Here is a 16,919-nt window from a genome sequence, read left to right as displayed (position 1 = left end):
ACGTTTCGGGTCGAGACCCTTCGTCAGGACTTAAAGGAAAAAATAATTCAAGCAACACACACAAAATGCCGGTGGAACGCATCCAACCACAGTACAGGTATTATGTCCCGTCAGTCATTCCTAATATGGTAACACTGAATTTACCAGCAGAACTACGGTAAAACAGATTTACACAATCACTAGCAGGAGAAATGCCATGTCCCGGTATCTGGTCACAATCTTCGTGTTCTGAAACACGCAAGCACAGGGATCCGCCCTGGGTCGGCAAAATGACGTTATCGGTGAAGACACTTCCCGTTAATCGCGGGGAGGGCGGGCAACCGAGAATGTATTGACAACACACTTAGCAAATTAAGACCTTGTTCAATTCTCAGTAAAAATAAGTGGGAACAGGCACCATGTCCAAAGGTTTTGATTTCATTTACATAATTTGCTGGATTGCAGCATTGCCCTTTGCACTGGATGAGGGAGCGACAAAAGCCGGGCACTTTACCTTCGTGGAAACAAAGGCTATAATCCCAATGGCGAGAAAAAGTTTACAGAAAGAAGAAAATACTTGGGCAACGTGTGTGTTTAAAAATTTAAAAAGAGCATCCCGAGACAGGAAATGCTATTAAATAATAATTCTTCCTATTTCCGAGTAAGAGGGCGGTGTTGACTTTCCAGCCGGAAGTTAGCAAAAAGCAAGAGCTTCACCGCCCTCGGTTGGGAGATAGAGTCTTCCGTATTCATGAATGTGGAGAGCAGGTTGCTCTTTTTTGCTGCTGTTTCATCGCGGAGGCTCTCCTCCCTCTTTCTCTCTTAGATATATAGTGTCTGTAGAATTTCCTCTCCCTCAATCCACAGCTGCTGTAGTTTTTTTTTCTCTGTAACTGCGGCGGCCGGAATCTGTTTCTACATTTAGTTTACAGCATAATATGAGAATTTTACGCATCCCGAACCGTTCAGTATTTGCGTTGCTGTTTCTCTTCTCCTTGTCATCATCATTCCTCTACTTCATATATGTAGCGCCTGGATTAGGTGAGTGACATATTTAACATTGTTTGTTTGTCTGTCTGTCTACCGGGTTCTGCTGTTCCCTTGAGGTGAGGGAGGTGGCGGGGGATTTGTCCACTATTGGACGTTCAGTTGTCAGTCCTGGGCCCTGCCCTTTCCGAATGAATGAAGGATTATTAAAAAAAACAGAAATCGATAAAGTAAAGGAAACAAACGGTCTCATTTTGTTTCGGAATACCGAATGAATATTAAGTTTTAAAAGCTTTTTTTTCCTCTATGCGGTTGAGCGGAAGTACTGCATAGCTTGGCCAGAGAAATAGGAGAGACGCCCCAAGGAAAATCGCATGATGTGTGATCATTTCGTATGGTTGTATATAAATAGAAAGAAACATCTTCGTCTATGTTTTATAATCGTTCCTCTATTTCATTGGACTTTCACAAATACTGAGTTTTGGATTTTCGGCGATGCATTTTTATAAATATAGCATCCTATTTATCACCAGTATTTGTAACCAAACTACTTGATTTACTCAGGCTTGCAACTGGCAACAGTTGAATCACATTGTTTCGTAACTTTTCGGTAGATGGTTGACGCGCGTTTTACGTTTGTTGAGTGGGCGATTATGATGGTGCAAGTGGAATCTTTGTACATCCTTGAGCTCGTTGATAGTAACTAACCCATTCACGCCCTTGTTTATTCCGGCAGGAAGAAAAAAAACCAAGATACTACTGAGCTAAATTGTTATTTCTGATCGTTCAGCAGCCTTCACGTGTTCGCTGTGAGGTTAAAACTTGGAGATGATGGATAATTGTAGAATTGTGGGGGGCGGGGGTTAAAAATATATTCTAAATTGCCCAGGTAGCATCTTTACAGAAATGGGAATAAGCGAACCAGAGAAAGATTTCGAGGAAAGGTTGAATAAGGATTCTTGATTTGTCCCCAAAATGCAGTTTTTTTTTCTTATTGTGAATTTCTTTTGTGGTATGCTTTCCAATAGGTTATTGAATTTTTAGATTGCGCTACTTTTTTCTTGCTATCCTAAGTTTATTTAAGGGCGTGTTTGGCAGTGACGCTGTATCTAATTCTACTGTTGCAGTCTAGTCAAAGTCTAGCTCTATAAAGATTTGATTGGAATCCCTTTTATAAATTGCAAGTTGTTCCTATTTGCTGAGATTGTTATTTCAGGGAATAAAGATGTTAGAGAGGGTTATTGAAATGTTCAATGCTAAAAGATACATTGTAGCATTTATTGAAATATAGATGTGTATCTCACAAGATGTACTATAAACATAACATAAACATTTGGGATAAACCTGTAGAGAATTGGGATTAGAACAGTGGATTTATGTTGCTTAGCAGAGGCTGCATGCCAAATGCTATGCATACTCAGTATTGGTTGCAAAATGTGTTACCCAGTTTATGATGATGCAGTTGTAATTTACCAAACTTTCGCAAATTATATTTTTAGTATTTTACTATAATTGGCAGACTTCACCCAATAATTGTGATCCACTCCTATTCCCTGATTCTTGCTAACATTGAATCTAAAAGCTCTACCAGCACATTTTATGTTTTCTATATTGATTTTGTGAACCTGGACAATTTATCAACAAATGACTTGATTATTGGGCTCTGAGAATTTAATCTTATCCTTACCTCAAGAGCACACATAAGTTCTTTCATTGTAATTAGATAATTTTCCCTTTCTCAATTTTGGGGACAGCTGGGCTTAATAGATAAATTCCTTCTCTTCTTAGTTGATGTTCAATGTTTGCCAAAACTGAAAGGGTTACATTTTACAGTCCTGACGAAGGGTCTCGGCCTGAAACGTCGACTGCGCCTCTTCCTATAGATGCTGCCTGGCCTGCTGCGTTCACCAGCAACTTTGATGTGTGTTGCTTGAATTTCCAGCATCTGCAGAATTCCTGTTGTTTGGGTTACATTTTAAAACTGTTAATTAAAATGTTTTGTTTTCCACTGTAGCATTGTTACTTGGAGCCTCCAGGGTAATGTGCTAAACTGAGAAGTGTTTTTTCATGTTCACCCTTTGATATTGTTTCGTTTCTACAGTTATATGATATCTCCAGTTGCACACAGGTGCTGCCCTGCAATTGACTTCTGTAAAATTTATTTCCCTGTGTTTTCTCTAATACCCTGAATAGTGGTGCATTATTTTGGGATAAAAAAAAACTTGGAAAAAAAGTTGTACATTTTAAATTTTTTTTTTAGATCTTACATAATAGTCCATATTTAGTTTTCTTTTAATCTTTCTTGATGCCCTGCAATCCATGCCCCCATACTTCTGAACTCCCGTCAAATACGGGCCCAGAAACATGAAATGCTCCTCATTTGTTAAACCTTTCATTCATGAGATCATTCATGTGACCCTCCTATGTAGCCTCTCCAGGGACAGCACATTCTTTATTGGATATGATATCCAAAATTACTCAATGCTCCAAATGTGATCTGACCAGTCTCAACAGTACTTTCTTGATTTTATATTCTCCTGATGAAATGAATGCTAAATTGTATTTCCCTTCTTTACTCATGGACCCAGCCTGCAAACTACTGTGAGGAATTCAGATTTATCACATGAACATTGAAATAACAATTACATATTATTTGTGTTAACAATAAATACACCTAAGGATGTGCTGGGAGCAGCCCACAAGTGTTGCCACAATTCTGGCACTAACAAAGTTTCAAACACGAGGAATTTTACGGACGCTGGAAATTCAAGCAACACACGTCAAAGTTGCTGGTGAATGCAATTGCCCACAATGCTTGGCAAAACAATACAACTCAATAAATCAGAACACAACAAGCAAATAACAACAGCAGCAAAGCAAACATTTTCACAAGGCTCCTGTACCACCTTTTCTGATGGCAGCAACAAGAACAGAGCATGGCCTTGATGGATGCTGCTTTTCTGCAGAGCATGGACTTGATGGTTAGGGTCCTTGATGATGGATGCTGCGTTCCTGTAATGGTGCTCCTTGTAGATGTGCTCAGTGGTGCGGATGGCTCTATCTTATCTAAGTTTTAGATGTCATGCTAAATCTTTGCAAACTTCCAAGGACATTTTTGTATGCCTTTTCTTGTTTTTATACTGTCCCTAATTTCCCTTGTCAGCTATGGTTGCCTCATTCTCCCCTTAGTGTGTTTCTTTGAGGTGTGTCTTCTAAATTACTCCCAGAAACTTCTGCTATTGCTGTTTCACCATCTTCCCTGTTAAGTTCCCTTGTTAATCAACTCTGGCCATTTTCTCTCGTGTCTCTGCAGTTAACTTTATTCAACAATAGTACTGTTACAATAGAACTGCAGAGTGAATTTTATTGTATGATCACTGTCTCTTAAGTGTTCCTTCAGCTTAAGTTCCTTGATCAAATCTGTCTCAAATCCAAAACTGCATGTTCTTTGGTGGCTCTGCCATGACGTGCTTTGAAAAGCCATCTCGTAGACCTACCACAAATTTCTTATTTGGTAGTCCACTAACTAGTCTCACCACGTAGTGAAGTTCTCTAATAGTCACTTAAACATCACCTTGCGTGCCACTTTTTATCTTCTGGTGTATTTTGAATCCCACATCCTTACTACCATTTGGAGGTCTGTCCAGTCAAGGTTTTTCTTTTACCAGGTAGTTCCTATATTGTAACTATAAATCGAACTGCTTTAATTTGCTTTTGTTAGGAAACAATGCAGATCTGGGTGTCCGTTGAAGCATGTTCACTCCATTGATCCATAGAACAATGTTTGATAATTCAAGAGTATTTTGTGTTTTTTTTTAATTACTGCAGCTTACACATTCCAGACAGTTCGTTTAGAAAGCTATGAATGAAATAACCATTGTGAAGAATGAGTTAGTTTAAATAGTACTCACTTTGCCATATGTTCTTTGTCACTGAATTTGTAGTATGTCATTAACTAGCTCACTAATGCCTGTAAGCATTTGTTGAGGTAAATCATATAAGGATCTTTGAGATATTTTGATTTGGAAGATGTGGAAGTTAGTCCATCCATAAATGTCACACATTCTTTCCCTTTTTGTAGCCCTTGATTACTGATTGAAATATAACAATTAGGATAGAAGCTGGAAAATATTATACTTCAAGAATTATTTTGGCATACTTATGAGAGGGAATTGCAGACAACACAAATTAGTATCTTGGGATTTTCCCAATTCTAAAGCCGAGTGTACTACTAAAATTTCATACTCCAAGCGTTAAAATGTGGCATTTTTTCCCATTTCACTGATAAGTGATTCTTTTTTGGTAATAATCTGAGCAGAAGTATCAACACATTGGCACCGGCTTTGGGATTTCTCCATTAAGCCACATGTAAAAAATGAATCCTGAAGTCCATCTCAGTTTCAAGGTAAAATTGCAAAGAATGCTGTTGAGTTCCATTACAGTAAGGTGAAAATTTAGGCCAATATGCCAGAAGCAATGTTTTACTTTATAATAATGTTGCAAATGAGACATATTTCATTTTAAATTAGTTTTAAAATTGCAGTAATGCTAAATTTCGTCCAAAATCATTACAATAGACAATAGGTGCAGGAGTAGGCCATTTGGCCCTTTGAGCCAACACCGCCATTCACTGTGATCATGGCTGATCATCCACTATCAGTATCCAGTTCCTGCCTGATCCCCATAACCTTTGATTCCGCTATCTTTAAGAGCTCTATCCATCTCTTTTTTGAAAGCATCCAGAGACTTGGCCTCCACAGCCTTCTGGGGCAGAGCATTCCACACATCCAGCACTCTCTGGGTGAAAAAGTTTTTCCTCAACTCCGTTCTAGATGGCCTACCCCTAATTCTTAAACTGTAGCCTCTGGTTCTGGACTCACCCATCAGCGGGAACATGCTTCCTGCCTCCAGCATGTCCAATCCCTTAATAATCTTATATAAGATCCCCTCTCAGCCTTCTAAATTCCAGAGTATACAAACCCAGTCGCTCCAATCTTTCGACATATGACAGTCCCGCCATCCTGGGAATTAACCTTGTGAACCTACGCTGCACTCCCTCAATAGCAAGAATGTCCTTCCTCAAATTTGGAGACCAATACTGCACACAGTACTCCAGGTGTGGTCTCCCCAGGGCCCTGTACAGCTGCAGAAGGACCTCTTTGCTCTTGTACTCAATTCTCCTTGTTATGAAGGCCAGCATGCCATTAGCTTTCTTCACAGCCTTCTGTACTTGCATGCTTGCTTTCAGTGACTGATGTACAAAAACACCTAGATCTTGTTGTGCTTCCTCTTTTCCTAACTTGACTCCATTTAGATAATAATCTGCCTTCCTGTTCTTACCACCAAAGTGGATAACCTCACATTTATCCACATTAAACTGCATCTGCCCACTCACCCAGCCTGTCCAAGTCACCCTGCATTCTCATAACATCCTCCTCACATTTCACACTGCCACCCAGCTTTGTGTCATAGGCAAACTTGCTGTTCCTTTTAATTCCCTCATCTAAATCATTAATATATATTGTAAACAGCTGCGGTCCCAGCACTGAACCCTGTGGTACCCCACTGGTCACTGCCTGCCATTCCGAAAGGGACCCTTTCATCGCTACGCTTTGTTTTCTGTCAGCCAGGCAATTTTCAATCCATGTCAGTACTCTGCCCCCAATACCATTTGCCCTAATTTTGCCCGCTAATCTCCTATGTGGGACTTTATCAAAGGCTTTCTGAAAGTCCAGGTACACTACATCCACTGGCTTTCTCTTGTCGATTTTCAAAGTTACATCCCCAAAAAATTCCAGAAGCTTAGTCAAGCATAATTTCCTCTTCATAAATCCATGCTGACTTGGACCAATCCTGTTACTGCTATCCAGATGTGTCATAATTTCATCTTTTATAATTGACTCCAGCATCTTTCCCACCACTGATGTCAGGCTAACCGGTCTATAATTCCCTGTTTTCTGTCTTCCTCCCTTCTTGAAGAGAGGGACAACATTAGCCACCCTCCAATCCACAGGAACTGATTATGAATCTATAGAACATTGGAAAATGATTACCAATGTGTCCACGATTTCTAAAGCCACCTCCTTAAATACCCTGGGATGCAGACCATCAGGTCCCGGGGACTTATCAGCCTTCAGACCCAACAGACTATCCAACACCATTTCCTGCCTAATATAAATTTCCTTCAATTCATCAATTACCCTCCGTCCTTTGGCCACTATTACATCTGGGAGATTGTTTGTGTCTTCCCTAGTGAAGACGGATCCAAAGTATCTGTTCAACTCGTCTGCCATTTCCTTGTTCCCCATAATAAATTCACCTGCTTCTGTCTTCAAGGGCCCAATTTTGGTCTTAACTATTTTTTTCCTTTTCACATACCTGAAGAAGCTTTTGCTATCCTCCTTTATATTCTTGGTTGGTTTACCTTCGTACCTCATTTTTTCTCCGCGTATTGCCTTTTTAGTTACCTTCTGTTGCTCTTTAAAAGCTTCCCAATCCTCCGGCTTCCCACTCGTCTTTGCTATGTTATACTTCTCTTTTTATTTTTATACTGTCCATTACTTCCCTTGTCAGCCACGGCCTCCCCTTACTCCCCTTAGGATCTTTCTTCCTCTTTGGAATGAACTGATCTTGCACCTTCAGCATCCATTGAGTATTCTAATAACTGGCATACACCTAGTACAATAAAATTTTTAAAACTTATTTTTTAGTTATAAAAAGCATGTTATTATAGCATTGAATCATTGCTTGATGAAGCGATCTTTGGGAATCTTTCAGTACAGAACCTACGAGGGGTGATTGATAAGTTCGTGGCCTAAGGTAGAAGGAGTCAATTTTAGGAAGCCTAGCACATTTATTTTTCAACATAGCCCCCTCCTACATTTACACACTTAGTCCAGCGGTCGTGGAGCATATGGATCCCTTCCTTGTAGAACTCGGCGTCTTGGACCTCCAGAAAATGCTCCACAGCAGGGGTGATTGATAGGTTCGTGGCCCAAGGTAGAAGGAGATGAGTTATTAACTCCAAATTTTGTGCATAGTCACTCAAGAGTTGAACTGCACGTGCATGTAAGGATATCTGTATAACTCATCGCCCTCTACCTTAGGCCACAAACTTATCAATCACCCCTGCTGTGGACCTTTTTTGGAGGTCCAAGATGCTGACTTCTACAAAGAAGGGATCCGTATGCTCCATGACCGCTGGATTAAGTGTGTAAATGTAGGAGGGGACTATGTTGTAAAATAAATGTGCTAGGTTTTCTAAAATTGACTCCTTGTACCTTAGGCCTGGAACTTATCAATCACCCCTGGTATGTCCATTTCTATAAAATAGTCACATCATTCTTTTTCTTCGTTTTACCTGTCCTTCAGGTTCAAAGTATAGCATCAGACATAGGAGTAGAATTAGGCCATTTCACCCATCAAGTTTCTCTGTCATTCGGTCATGACTGATTTATTTTCCCTCTCGACCCCATTCTCCTTCCCCCCCCCGTAACCTTTGCCACCCAACTAATCAAGAAACTATCAACCTCTGTAATATACCTCTGTTACTGAAAATACATGACATTTGCCACATATTGTGTACAAAAATGTAGCATGTCTGGAGAATAATTGCTCTAAAATTAAGTTACATTGATCTAGAGTTGCTTACTTGATTCAATAACAAGTTAAAAAATTGTGGATTATTTGGGATGCTGTTTGGAAAGTATAGTGTACTTTTGTATAATACACTTATCATTATCATTTCCAGATATTTTTTACAAATTTATATCCATGATCCTTCAATCATGATTCTTGCAAGGTAGTATTTTTCAATTTCTAAAATCATTAGTTTTGCGCTCATTAAATTCATCTTTATCTACCTTAGAGATGACTGGGGGTGGGGGGGGGAACAAATGCTCAATTCTTCAGTAAAGACAGAAAGAATTCACACTTGTGTATAAATTGTACTACATTCTGATCCTCCATTTCAGCATTTCACTCACAATGAACTTCAATGTTAATTTGCATTGATGGAATTTCTCAGAGCTGGTATTGTGTAGCAAGGTAAACAGCACAAATGAGCTGTTTATCAGTCTGTTATGTTTTGCTCCATTATACAGCATTCTCTCAGCACTAGTCAAAATTGGTTTTCCATAAGTAAGATTTTAAGTCCTGACCTGATAAATTTACCAATTTTGCCAAAGTGACCCAGGTTTCATGTGCTTATTTGCCTGTTTTTCAAATAAGATGTTGAAATACCTTTCTTTGTTGTGGTTTGACTGGAAATTCTGAGTCCATTATGTATAATTCTACTTCATGGTAAAATGCGGACATTGTCTTGGGGCTACGTGCAATGCAAATTCAAGCCTTTGATAATGCGGTGAAAAACTCCATGAAGTTGATGGGTATTGTGAGTTTCGAAGTTCAAAATAACTTTGCAAACCAGTTTTGATTATTAACCCATGTAGTTTTATGTCTTTGCTTGAAATGCTTTTCTACTTTCTTCCAGATTCCAATTTTAATAACTTAAAACTGTTCTATTATTAAAACATTTTGTTTTTCTCTCTCAAAATAATACCTAGAAAAATTTGATGGACCTTCAAAGTTTTGATTACATTAAAGTCAACAAATTTATTTCAATGTCTCTGGTGAGCCCTGCTGTTTATCTAGATGAAATTAGCCAACAGTTTCTCCTGTTTTTTGACAAGACCTCTTACCCTCCAGTTATATTTACCTGTATATCTTCAATGATTGGCACATCATACCATGCGTTATATAGTGAGGAACTGGGATTATTAAGAAACCATGTACATAATAGAGATGTCTGTTCCCCCACCAGGAAGGCCTTAAAACACCCAGTTTCTTTCTGGACAGTAGACCTCACCAGTTCCCCTCCAGCACCTTCTTCTGGCAGAACTTCTTCAACCCTTTATCTTTTTCTACATGTCACTTCCCAGCTTCTTACTTCATTCCTCTCTTCCACCGCCCCCCAGCTACCTTCCCTGTCACCTGGCTTCACCTTTAACCTTCTAGCTTGTACTCTTTCCCCCTCCCCTGGCTTCTTCCCCCTTCCTTTCTGATGAAGGGTCTTGGCCTGAAACATCGATTGTCTATTCCTTCCATAGATGCTGCCTAACTCGCGGACTTCAACATTGTGTGTGTGTATATTTTGTATTTGTGTAAATAATCAATTAAATGTGGGAAGTTAGTAAATAGCAGGATGCATGTGTCGCTTGTTTGATCTTTTACTTATCATGAACCAAACCAATCTAGTGTCTAAAATGCTACTGACTGTTCAGATACAGTTATTCTTTCAAGGCTTGTTTGTAAGCACATAGATATTGGCCAGAAATGTAATTTCCTCTGTAATTATTAGGAATTAGAAGCCTGAGCCTTTCTATTAAAGTTGAGTGTCTCACGTACAGTTTATTAAAGAAAAAAATGAACTACAACATTTAAGTTATGGAATATTAAAAACTGAATTTGTACCATAATACCTTCATTAGAGTTTGTGGTTTTTTGGTTGATGCTACAAACTGATTTTTTTGTAAGATCATAGAACATTCGTGACATTGAGTGATTTTTAGTAATCTACATTGAATTATATTTAGTAGAATTAGCAGTTGAACTTTTTAAAAAAATTCTCCTGGAGCTTTTTTATTTCTCCAGATAAAAATAAGGTAGTAAAAGTTCGATCTTGACTTTTGAATGCTGGTATGCAATATTCCACCAGGGAATGCATTTGAATTATTAACACAAAATAATTTAAAGCAGGAATGCAGGTATTTTTTCATGTTTCTACAAGTTAAATAAAATGCAGTTAATATGATTAGATAGTTAACAGAGGCCAAGACTTTTACCGAGTATTGTTTAATCCTGCCCTTGTTGAGAATGTGTTGAGATTAATTTGATAGCTGTTTTGATTTGAATAAATAAACGACTATCAAAGAAGATGTTGGGTTAAAGACTTTGATTCCATCATTTTGGTGGAAACTAAATAGTAACTTGCATAATTGACGTACTCGATTGCTGCAAGCAGCCTTCTGTAATGAACTGCAAATTGGATTCAGTTATAATAAACCCATCATTTGACTACTTTGTTGCCCAACCTCCTGATTTTAATCTTTAAAACGTTTCCTCATTCAGGTCAAGACATCTTTATTAGAATCATGGTTAATTTAACCTGTTTCTCTCTCTTTCATCATATTTCCTTCCATGAACATAATTCACACTCAGAACACATTTTTAGTTAATTTTCACTGTAGTACAGATAGAATACTTCTGCAGCAGATACTATCCCCAGATAATTGATCTCAATTTTCATGTTATTGATTACTGGCATCTGTGGAAATTTTCTGTGATATTCTCTATTTTTGACTGTTTTTCATCCAGCTCCTGGCAATTGCCCCCTCCCCTGAATTTGGTGCTTTTTGCTGATGTATTTATGGGTACTAGCTAGCAAAAGAAGTGAATTTGCAACTTCTATCCTAGTCTAATTAGTGCCGAACAAATTACATGCCTTAAACAAATTTTTTAAAAAAGTCTTGACGTGTAATGAATGACAACAAATAACGTACTGTATGTAAAGTCATAGGACCAGTGAAGCTCTGAATCCCGAGTGAGATCAGCTGGAATCATTATACGGCAAGATATGATCTCAAATGCAGTCATTTCTATATTGAAAAAAATCTATTGCCTGTGTGGGTACGTGGATGGGCATCTTTCAGCATTTTGTTTACTTGAATCTAAAAACTCTGAACCCAATTTAGTGCATGGGAAAAGAGAACAGAAATAAATATTGGCACGGAATCTGCTGAATTAGTTTCCCAATTTAGGGCAGAGCATTTTGCAAGGTTTTTTATACAGGCATGGGAATGTAACAAGTTTTTGTACAGGATGAGAGGATTATGATGTAAGAGATCTGAGAGGGCAACTTTTTTATATGGAAACATCTGCCAGAGTGGTTGAGGTATATACAATAATATCATTTGCGAAGCACCTGTTTAGGTACATGGCGGGCAGGACTTAGAAAGATACAGGCCAAATGTAGGAAATTAGAACTACTTGGGTAGGCACTGTGGTCGGCATGGACCAAATGGGCCAAAGGGTCTGTATTGAGCTGTATTGTTTGATGATTTTAACATTTTCTTTATGCAAGACATGCAATGCCTCTAATGTCTGATTTTTTTTAGAAAAGAAAGTAGCATTTGTGAAGGTGCAAACCAAAAAGATAGGTATCTTTATGATTGTGAAGTCTACAAGTACATAATAGCCAATGAAGTACCTATTAGCCACAATTGTTATGAGGTGCTATAATCTCTTAAACAGGCTTGGGAAAATTTAGTGAAGATGAAAAGGTGCATGAATGTCTTTATAAGGATCCAGAAGAAGAGAGAAAAAAAAGAGATTCTGCTTTAGATAGTGACTGTTCTTGTGTGTCTTTTGTGTTTTTCTTGAAGTTCTGAACAAGCTCATTTGTCTGTTAAACTGAAGGTAAATTTGTCATGAGCCAAAACAGAAAAAGCTGGAAACAATGGATTCTATCAATTTAATTAAGGGCCTTCAATCTGAGAGGTTTTTTCTCCTCTTTTCACAAATGCTCCCTGACAGTTGAATACGGTACTTCAAGGATTTTCTGTTTTTATGATTTCTTACATCTGCATTGTCTTGATCCAAAGTAGTTGAATGTTTCAACCAATATTTCTGCAATTTTTGAAGAACATTTCATATTGTATTTTGGTGGTAACATGGTTCAATTTGAAAATAGAAATGTAAATAAATTCCAAATATAGGATTTCAATTTCATTTTACCATTTCTACCATTTTTATTTTATTGATATAACTTGTGTTGAATCAGCTAATCAATTTTTTATGTAGTATTATTTACTATGCAAATGATGGAGGAAAACAAAATGCATTCAAACAGCTTCAAACTGCCTGTCAATGTCCTTGTCTGAATTGTCTGTTTAGCTTTTAGAGCCTCTTCAGAGGCCCACCATTAGGGCAAAAAGTTGAACCAGGTTATGGTAATTAACTCTCCCAAGGGACATGGCCAATTTGTGATTGGGTTGGCTTCAAATGTGACTGGTAATGTCTAGTCCTGCTAATGTGATTGGGGCTAAGTGTATATGCTTAAATTTTGAGCAAAATAAATTAAGGCAATGGAAGGGAAACTCTAGCTCTGTAAGGGATTTCATAAAACATACATAAATTGAGGCGAATGTAATTTAACATTTTGTCTCGTGTCTCAAGTTAATATTGTGCTCAATAGTGGCAGCTACTTATTTGGGCAACTCTTAAGGAGTAAAGATGAATCAAAAAGAAAACAGGGGTTTCTTTCAACACAGAAAATGATGAGGGAACTCAGCAGGCTAGACAGAATCTATGGAAAAGGGTACATTTGATGTTTCAGGCCCTTTGCTTATTTATGTTGCATAATTGGGAATGGAGACAGTTGCTAAACAGTTTCTAACTAGTGTCAGCCATGTGCACTTGCGTGGCCATTAGGCACTACACTGTACTTGAAGTGAACGGTTTCTAATGTCAGTTTCGTGTGTGTTTCTAGTAGCGATTTTCGTCACTGATAGTTGGCAAGAAATAAGCAGTAAGACAATTCAGAACTTGGTATAAATAGCAAGCAAAGGCTTACCTTGTATTGCAAATGTCACTGCACTTTTTAAAAAGGGGAGTCAGTAAAAAGACAGGAAAATATATGCTCGGTAGCCTGATTTGGGTGGTTGACAGGACCAAAATCAATTGGAGTCTATCATTAAGGATGAGATTTTGTGGTAGTTGGAGGCACATGATAAAATATGGCAAAATCAGTCTGGTTTACTTGAAGGGAAATCTTGCCCAACAAAAACAAAATTCATGATGTATATTGTATACATTTCTCTGATATTAAATGTACCTATTGAAACAAATCTGTTGGAAATTTTGAGGAAGTAGCAGGTACGATTGACAAAGGAGATTCAGTGGATATTGTCTCACGTTTGTCAGTGGATGTTGTTTACTTGGATCTTCAAAAGGTGTTCGACAAGGTGCTCCACTTGAGGCTACTAAACAAAGTAAGTTCCCTTGGTATTACAGGAAAGACACCAGCATGGATAGATGATTGGCTGACTAGCAGGAAGCAAAGAATGGGAATCAAGGAAGCCTTCTCTAGTTAGCTGCCTGTGACTTACGGGTGTTCTGCAGGGTTGGTGTTGGCACTTTTTTTTACATTATTTAGATGATATCATTGATGGCTTTTTGGCCAAGTTTGCAGCATTCCAGGCAACCATGTGGTCAATTTCGTCTGCAGTCTCAGTTGTGACCCTATCCCTTTGGTATTGTGTCAATCAGTACTTTAAGTGCAGTCTAACTAATATTTTGTACAACTACAACATGATATCCCAACTTTTATCCTCAATTCTTTGGCTCATGAAGAGAAACATACCAAATGCCTTTGTTTACTACTCTATCCACCCTTATCACTTTCATAGAGTTATGGATGTACCCCAAAGTCCCCTTGTACATGAACACACCTAAGATCCCTGTCATTTACACCATAATGAAATTTTACCTCCAAAAATAAATTAGCAATTATCACCTTGTATGAATTGAGTTCCAACAGCCACTACTTCTCTCAGCTTTTCCATTGATCTTTATCCTGTTGTATCTTTAAATTACTTTTTTTCAATAAACTCATTCAAGTATATATTACAAAAGACAGTTCAACCAAATTTTTGAGAATTGATCTTCCCAAAAGGAAAAACAAGTTTTCCTTGTCCAGTGTATTGGCTAAAAACACATAATCCTGATTACATAGGCATTTATCTATTTACTTCATGATTTGGACCATGATGTTTTGATATGTCTTGGGTGTGGAGTAACTTAGTACAGTAAGGAAGTAGTCAGAAGGAAGATTTTAGCTCAGTGCATCCATGCTGACCTCTTTCTAATCGAGTCCAATTTGCCTGTGTTTGGTCCATATTCCTCTAAATCTTTCCTATCCATGTACCTCTCCAAATGACAATTAACTGTTGTAATTGTACCTGCCTCAACCATTTCCTTTGACGGCTTTTTCCTTATACCCACCATCCTCCACGTGAAAAAAATGTTCCTAAAGTCCCTTTTAAACCTTTCTCATCTTAAATCTTTACCCTCTAATTTTGGATTCCCTTATCCTTGGGGGGGTGGGGGAGGGGGAGGTCTATGACCATCCTTCTTAACTATGTCCCTCATGGACAGGGCCAATGAACTTAACCTGTTCTTTAACAGATTTGACATCGTGACCCCTGCCCATCCCCCACATGAGCCATCTGTTGTCGGTTCCCAACCAACACATATTCCACTCTCCCCTCCTACCCCCCTCACAGTCCCCCACCCTGCTCTCATGACTATACCCCTCCCCCACATGAAACCCCCCCACGGTGGGCTTCACAGCTGAACGGGTGAGAAGACAGCTGAAACATCTCAACCCAAGCAAGGTTGCAGGACCGGATGGTGTCAGTACCAGGGTGCTCAAAGCCTGAGCCCCTCAGCTATGTGGAGTACTTCGCCATGTATTCAACCTGAGCCTGAGGCTCCGGAGGGTCCCTGTACTGTGGAAGACATCCTGCCTTGTCCCTGTGCCGAAGATGCCGCGCCCCAGCGGCCTCAATGACTACAGACCAGTGGCATTGACCTCCCACATCATGAAGACCCTGGAGAGACTTGTTCTGGAGCTGCTCTGGCCTATGATCAGGCCACATTTAGATCCCCTCCAGTTCGCCTACCAGCCCTGACTAGGAGTTGAGGATGCCATCGTCTACCTGCTGAACCGTGTCTACGCCCACCTGGACAAGCCAGCGAGCACTGTGAGGGTCGTGTTTTTTGACTCCTCCAGTGCGTTCAACACCATCCGCCCTGCTCTGCTGGGGGAGAAGCTGACAGCGATGCAAGTGGATGCTTCCCTGGTGTCATGGATTCTTGATTACCTGACTGGCAGACCACAGTACGTGTGCTTGCAACACTGTGTGTCCGACAGAGTGATCAGCAGCACTGGGGCTCCACAGGGGACTGTCTTGTCTCCCTTTCTCTTCACCATTTACACATCGGACTTCAACTACTGCACAGAGTCTTGTCATCTTCAGAAGTTTTCTGATGATTCTGCCATAGTTGGATGCATCAGCAAGGGAGATGAGGCTGAGTACAGGGCTACAGTAGGAAACTTTGTCACATGGTGTGAGCAGAGTTATCTGCAGCTTAATGTGAAAAAGACAAAGGAGCTGGTGGTAGACCTAAGGAGAGTTAAGGTACCGGTGACCCCTGTTTCCATCCAGGGGGTCAGTGTGGACATGGTAGAGGATTACAAATACCTGGGGATACGAATTGACAATAAACTGGACTGATCTAAGAACACTGAGGCTGTCTACAAGAAGGGTCAGAGCCGTCTCTACTTCCTGAGGAGACTGAGGTCCTTTAACATCTGCTGGATGATGCTGAGGATGTTCTACGAGTCTGTGGTGACCAGTGCCATCATATTTGCTGTTGTGTGCTGGGGCAGCAGGCTGAGGGTAGCAGACACCAACAGAACCAACAAACTCATTTGTAAGGCCAGTGATGTTGTGGGGATGGAACTGGACTCTCTCACGGTGGTGTCTGAAAAGAGGATGCTGTCCAAGTTGCATGCCATCTTGGACAATGTCTCCCATCCACTACATAATGTACTGGGTGGGCACAGGAGTACATTCAGCCAGAGACTCATTCCCCCAAGATGCAGCACAGAGCGTTATAGGAAGTCATTCCTGCCTGTGGCCATCAAACCTTACAACTCCTCCCTTGGAGGGTTAGACACCCTGAGCCAATAGACTGGTCCTGGACTTATTTCATAATTTACTGGCGTAATTTACATATTACTATTTAACTATTTATTATTCATGGTGCAACTGTAATGAAAACCAATTTCCCCCAGGATCAATAAAGTGTGACTATGACTATAATTTTAT

The 16,919-nt window shown here is 39.4% G+C and overlaps 1 protein-coding gene across 2 annotated transcripts in view; it reads left to right on the top strand.

Moving 5' to 3' along the window:
• Positions 1-479: 479 nt before the first annotated feature.
• Positions 480-16,919, top strand: part of LOC134342833 (beta-1,4-galactosyltransferase 5-like) — a 90,695-nt gene continuing 74,255 nt past the window's right edge. Inside the window, exon 1 of one of the 2 annotated variants that reach the window (XM_063041446.1) lies at positions 480-1,020. In XM_063041446.1, coding sequence (XP_062897516.1) covers positions 918-1,020 — 103 coding nt within the window. In that variant the 5' untranslated portion in view covers positions 480-917. The remainder of the gene's footprint in view (positions 1,021-16,919) is intronic. The other variant, XM_063041447.1, reaches the window with a different exon arrangement.

The sequence above is a fragment of the Mobula hypostoma genome, chromosome 2 (assembly GCF_963921235.1).
Source record: "Mobula hypostoma chromosome 2, sMobHyp1.1, whole genome shotgun sequence".
In the NCBI taxonomy this organism is placed as follows: Eukaryota; Metazoa; Chordata; class Chondrichthyes; order Myliobatiformes; family Myliobatidae; genus Mobula; species Mobula hypostoma.
Note: the sequence above shows the minus strand (reverse complement) of the source record. Positions and strands in the feature narration are given on the sequence as shown.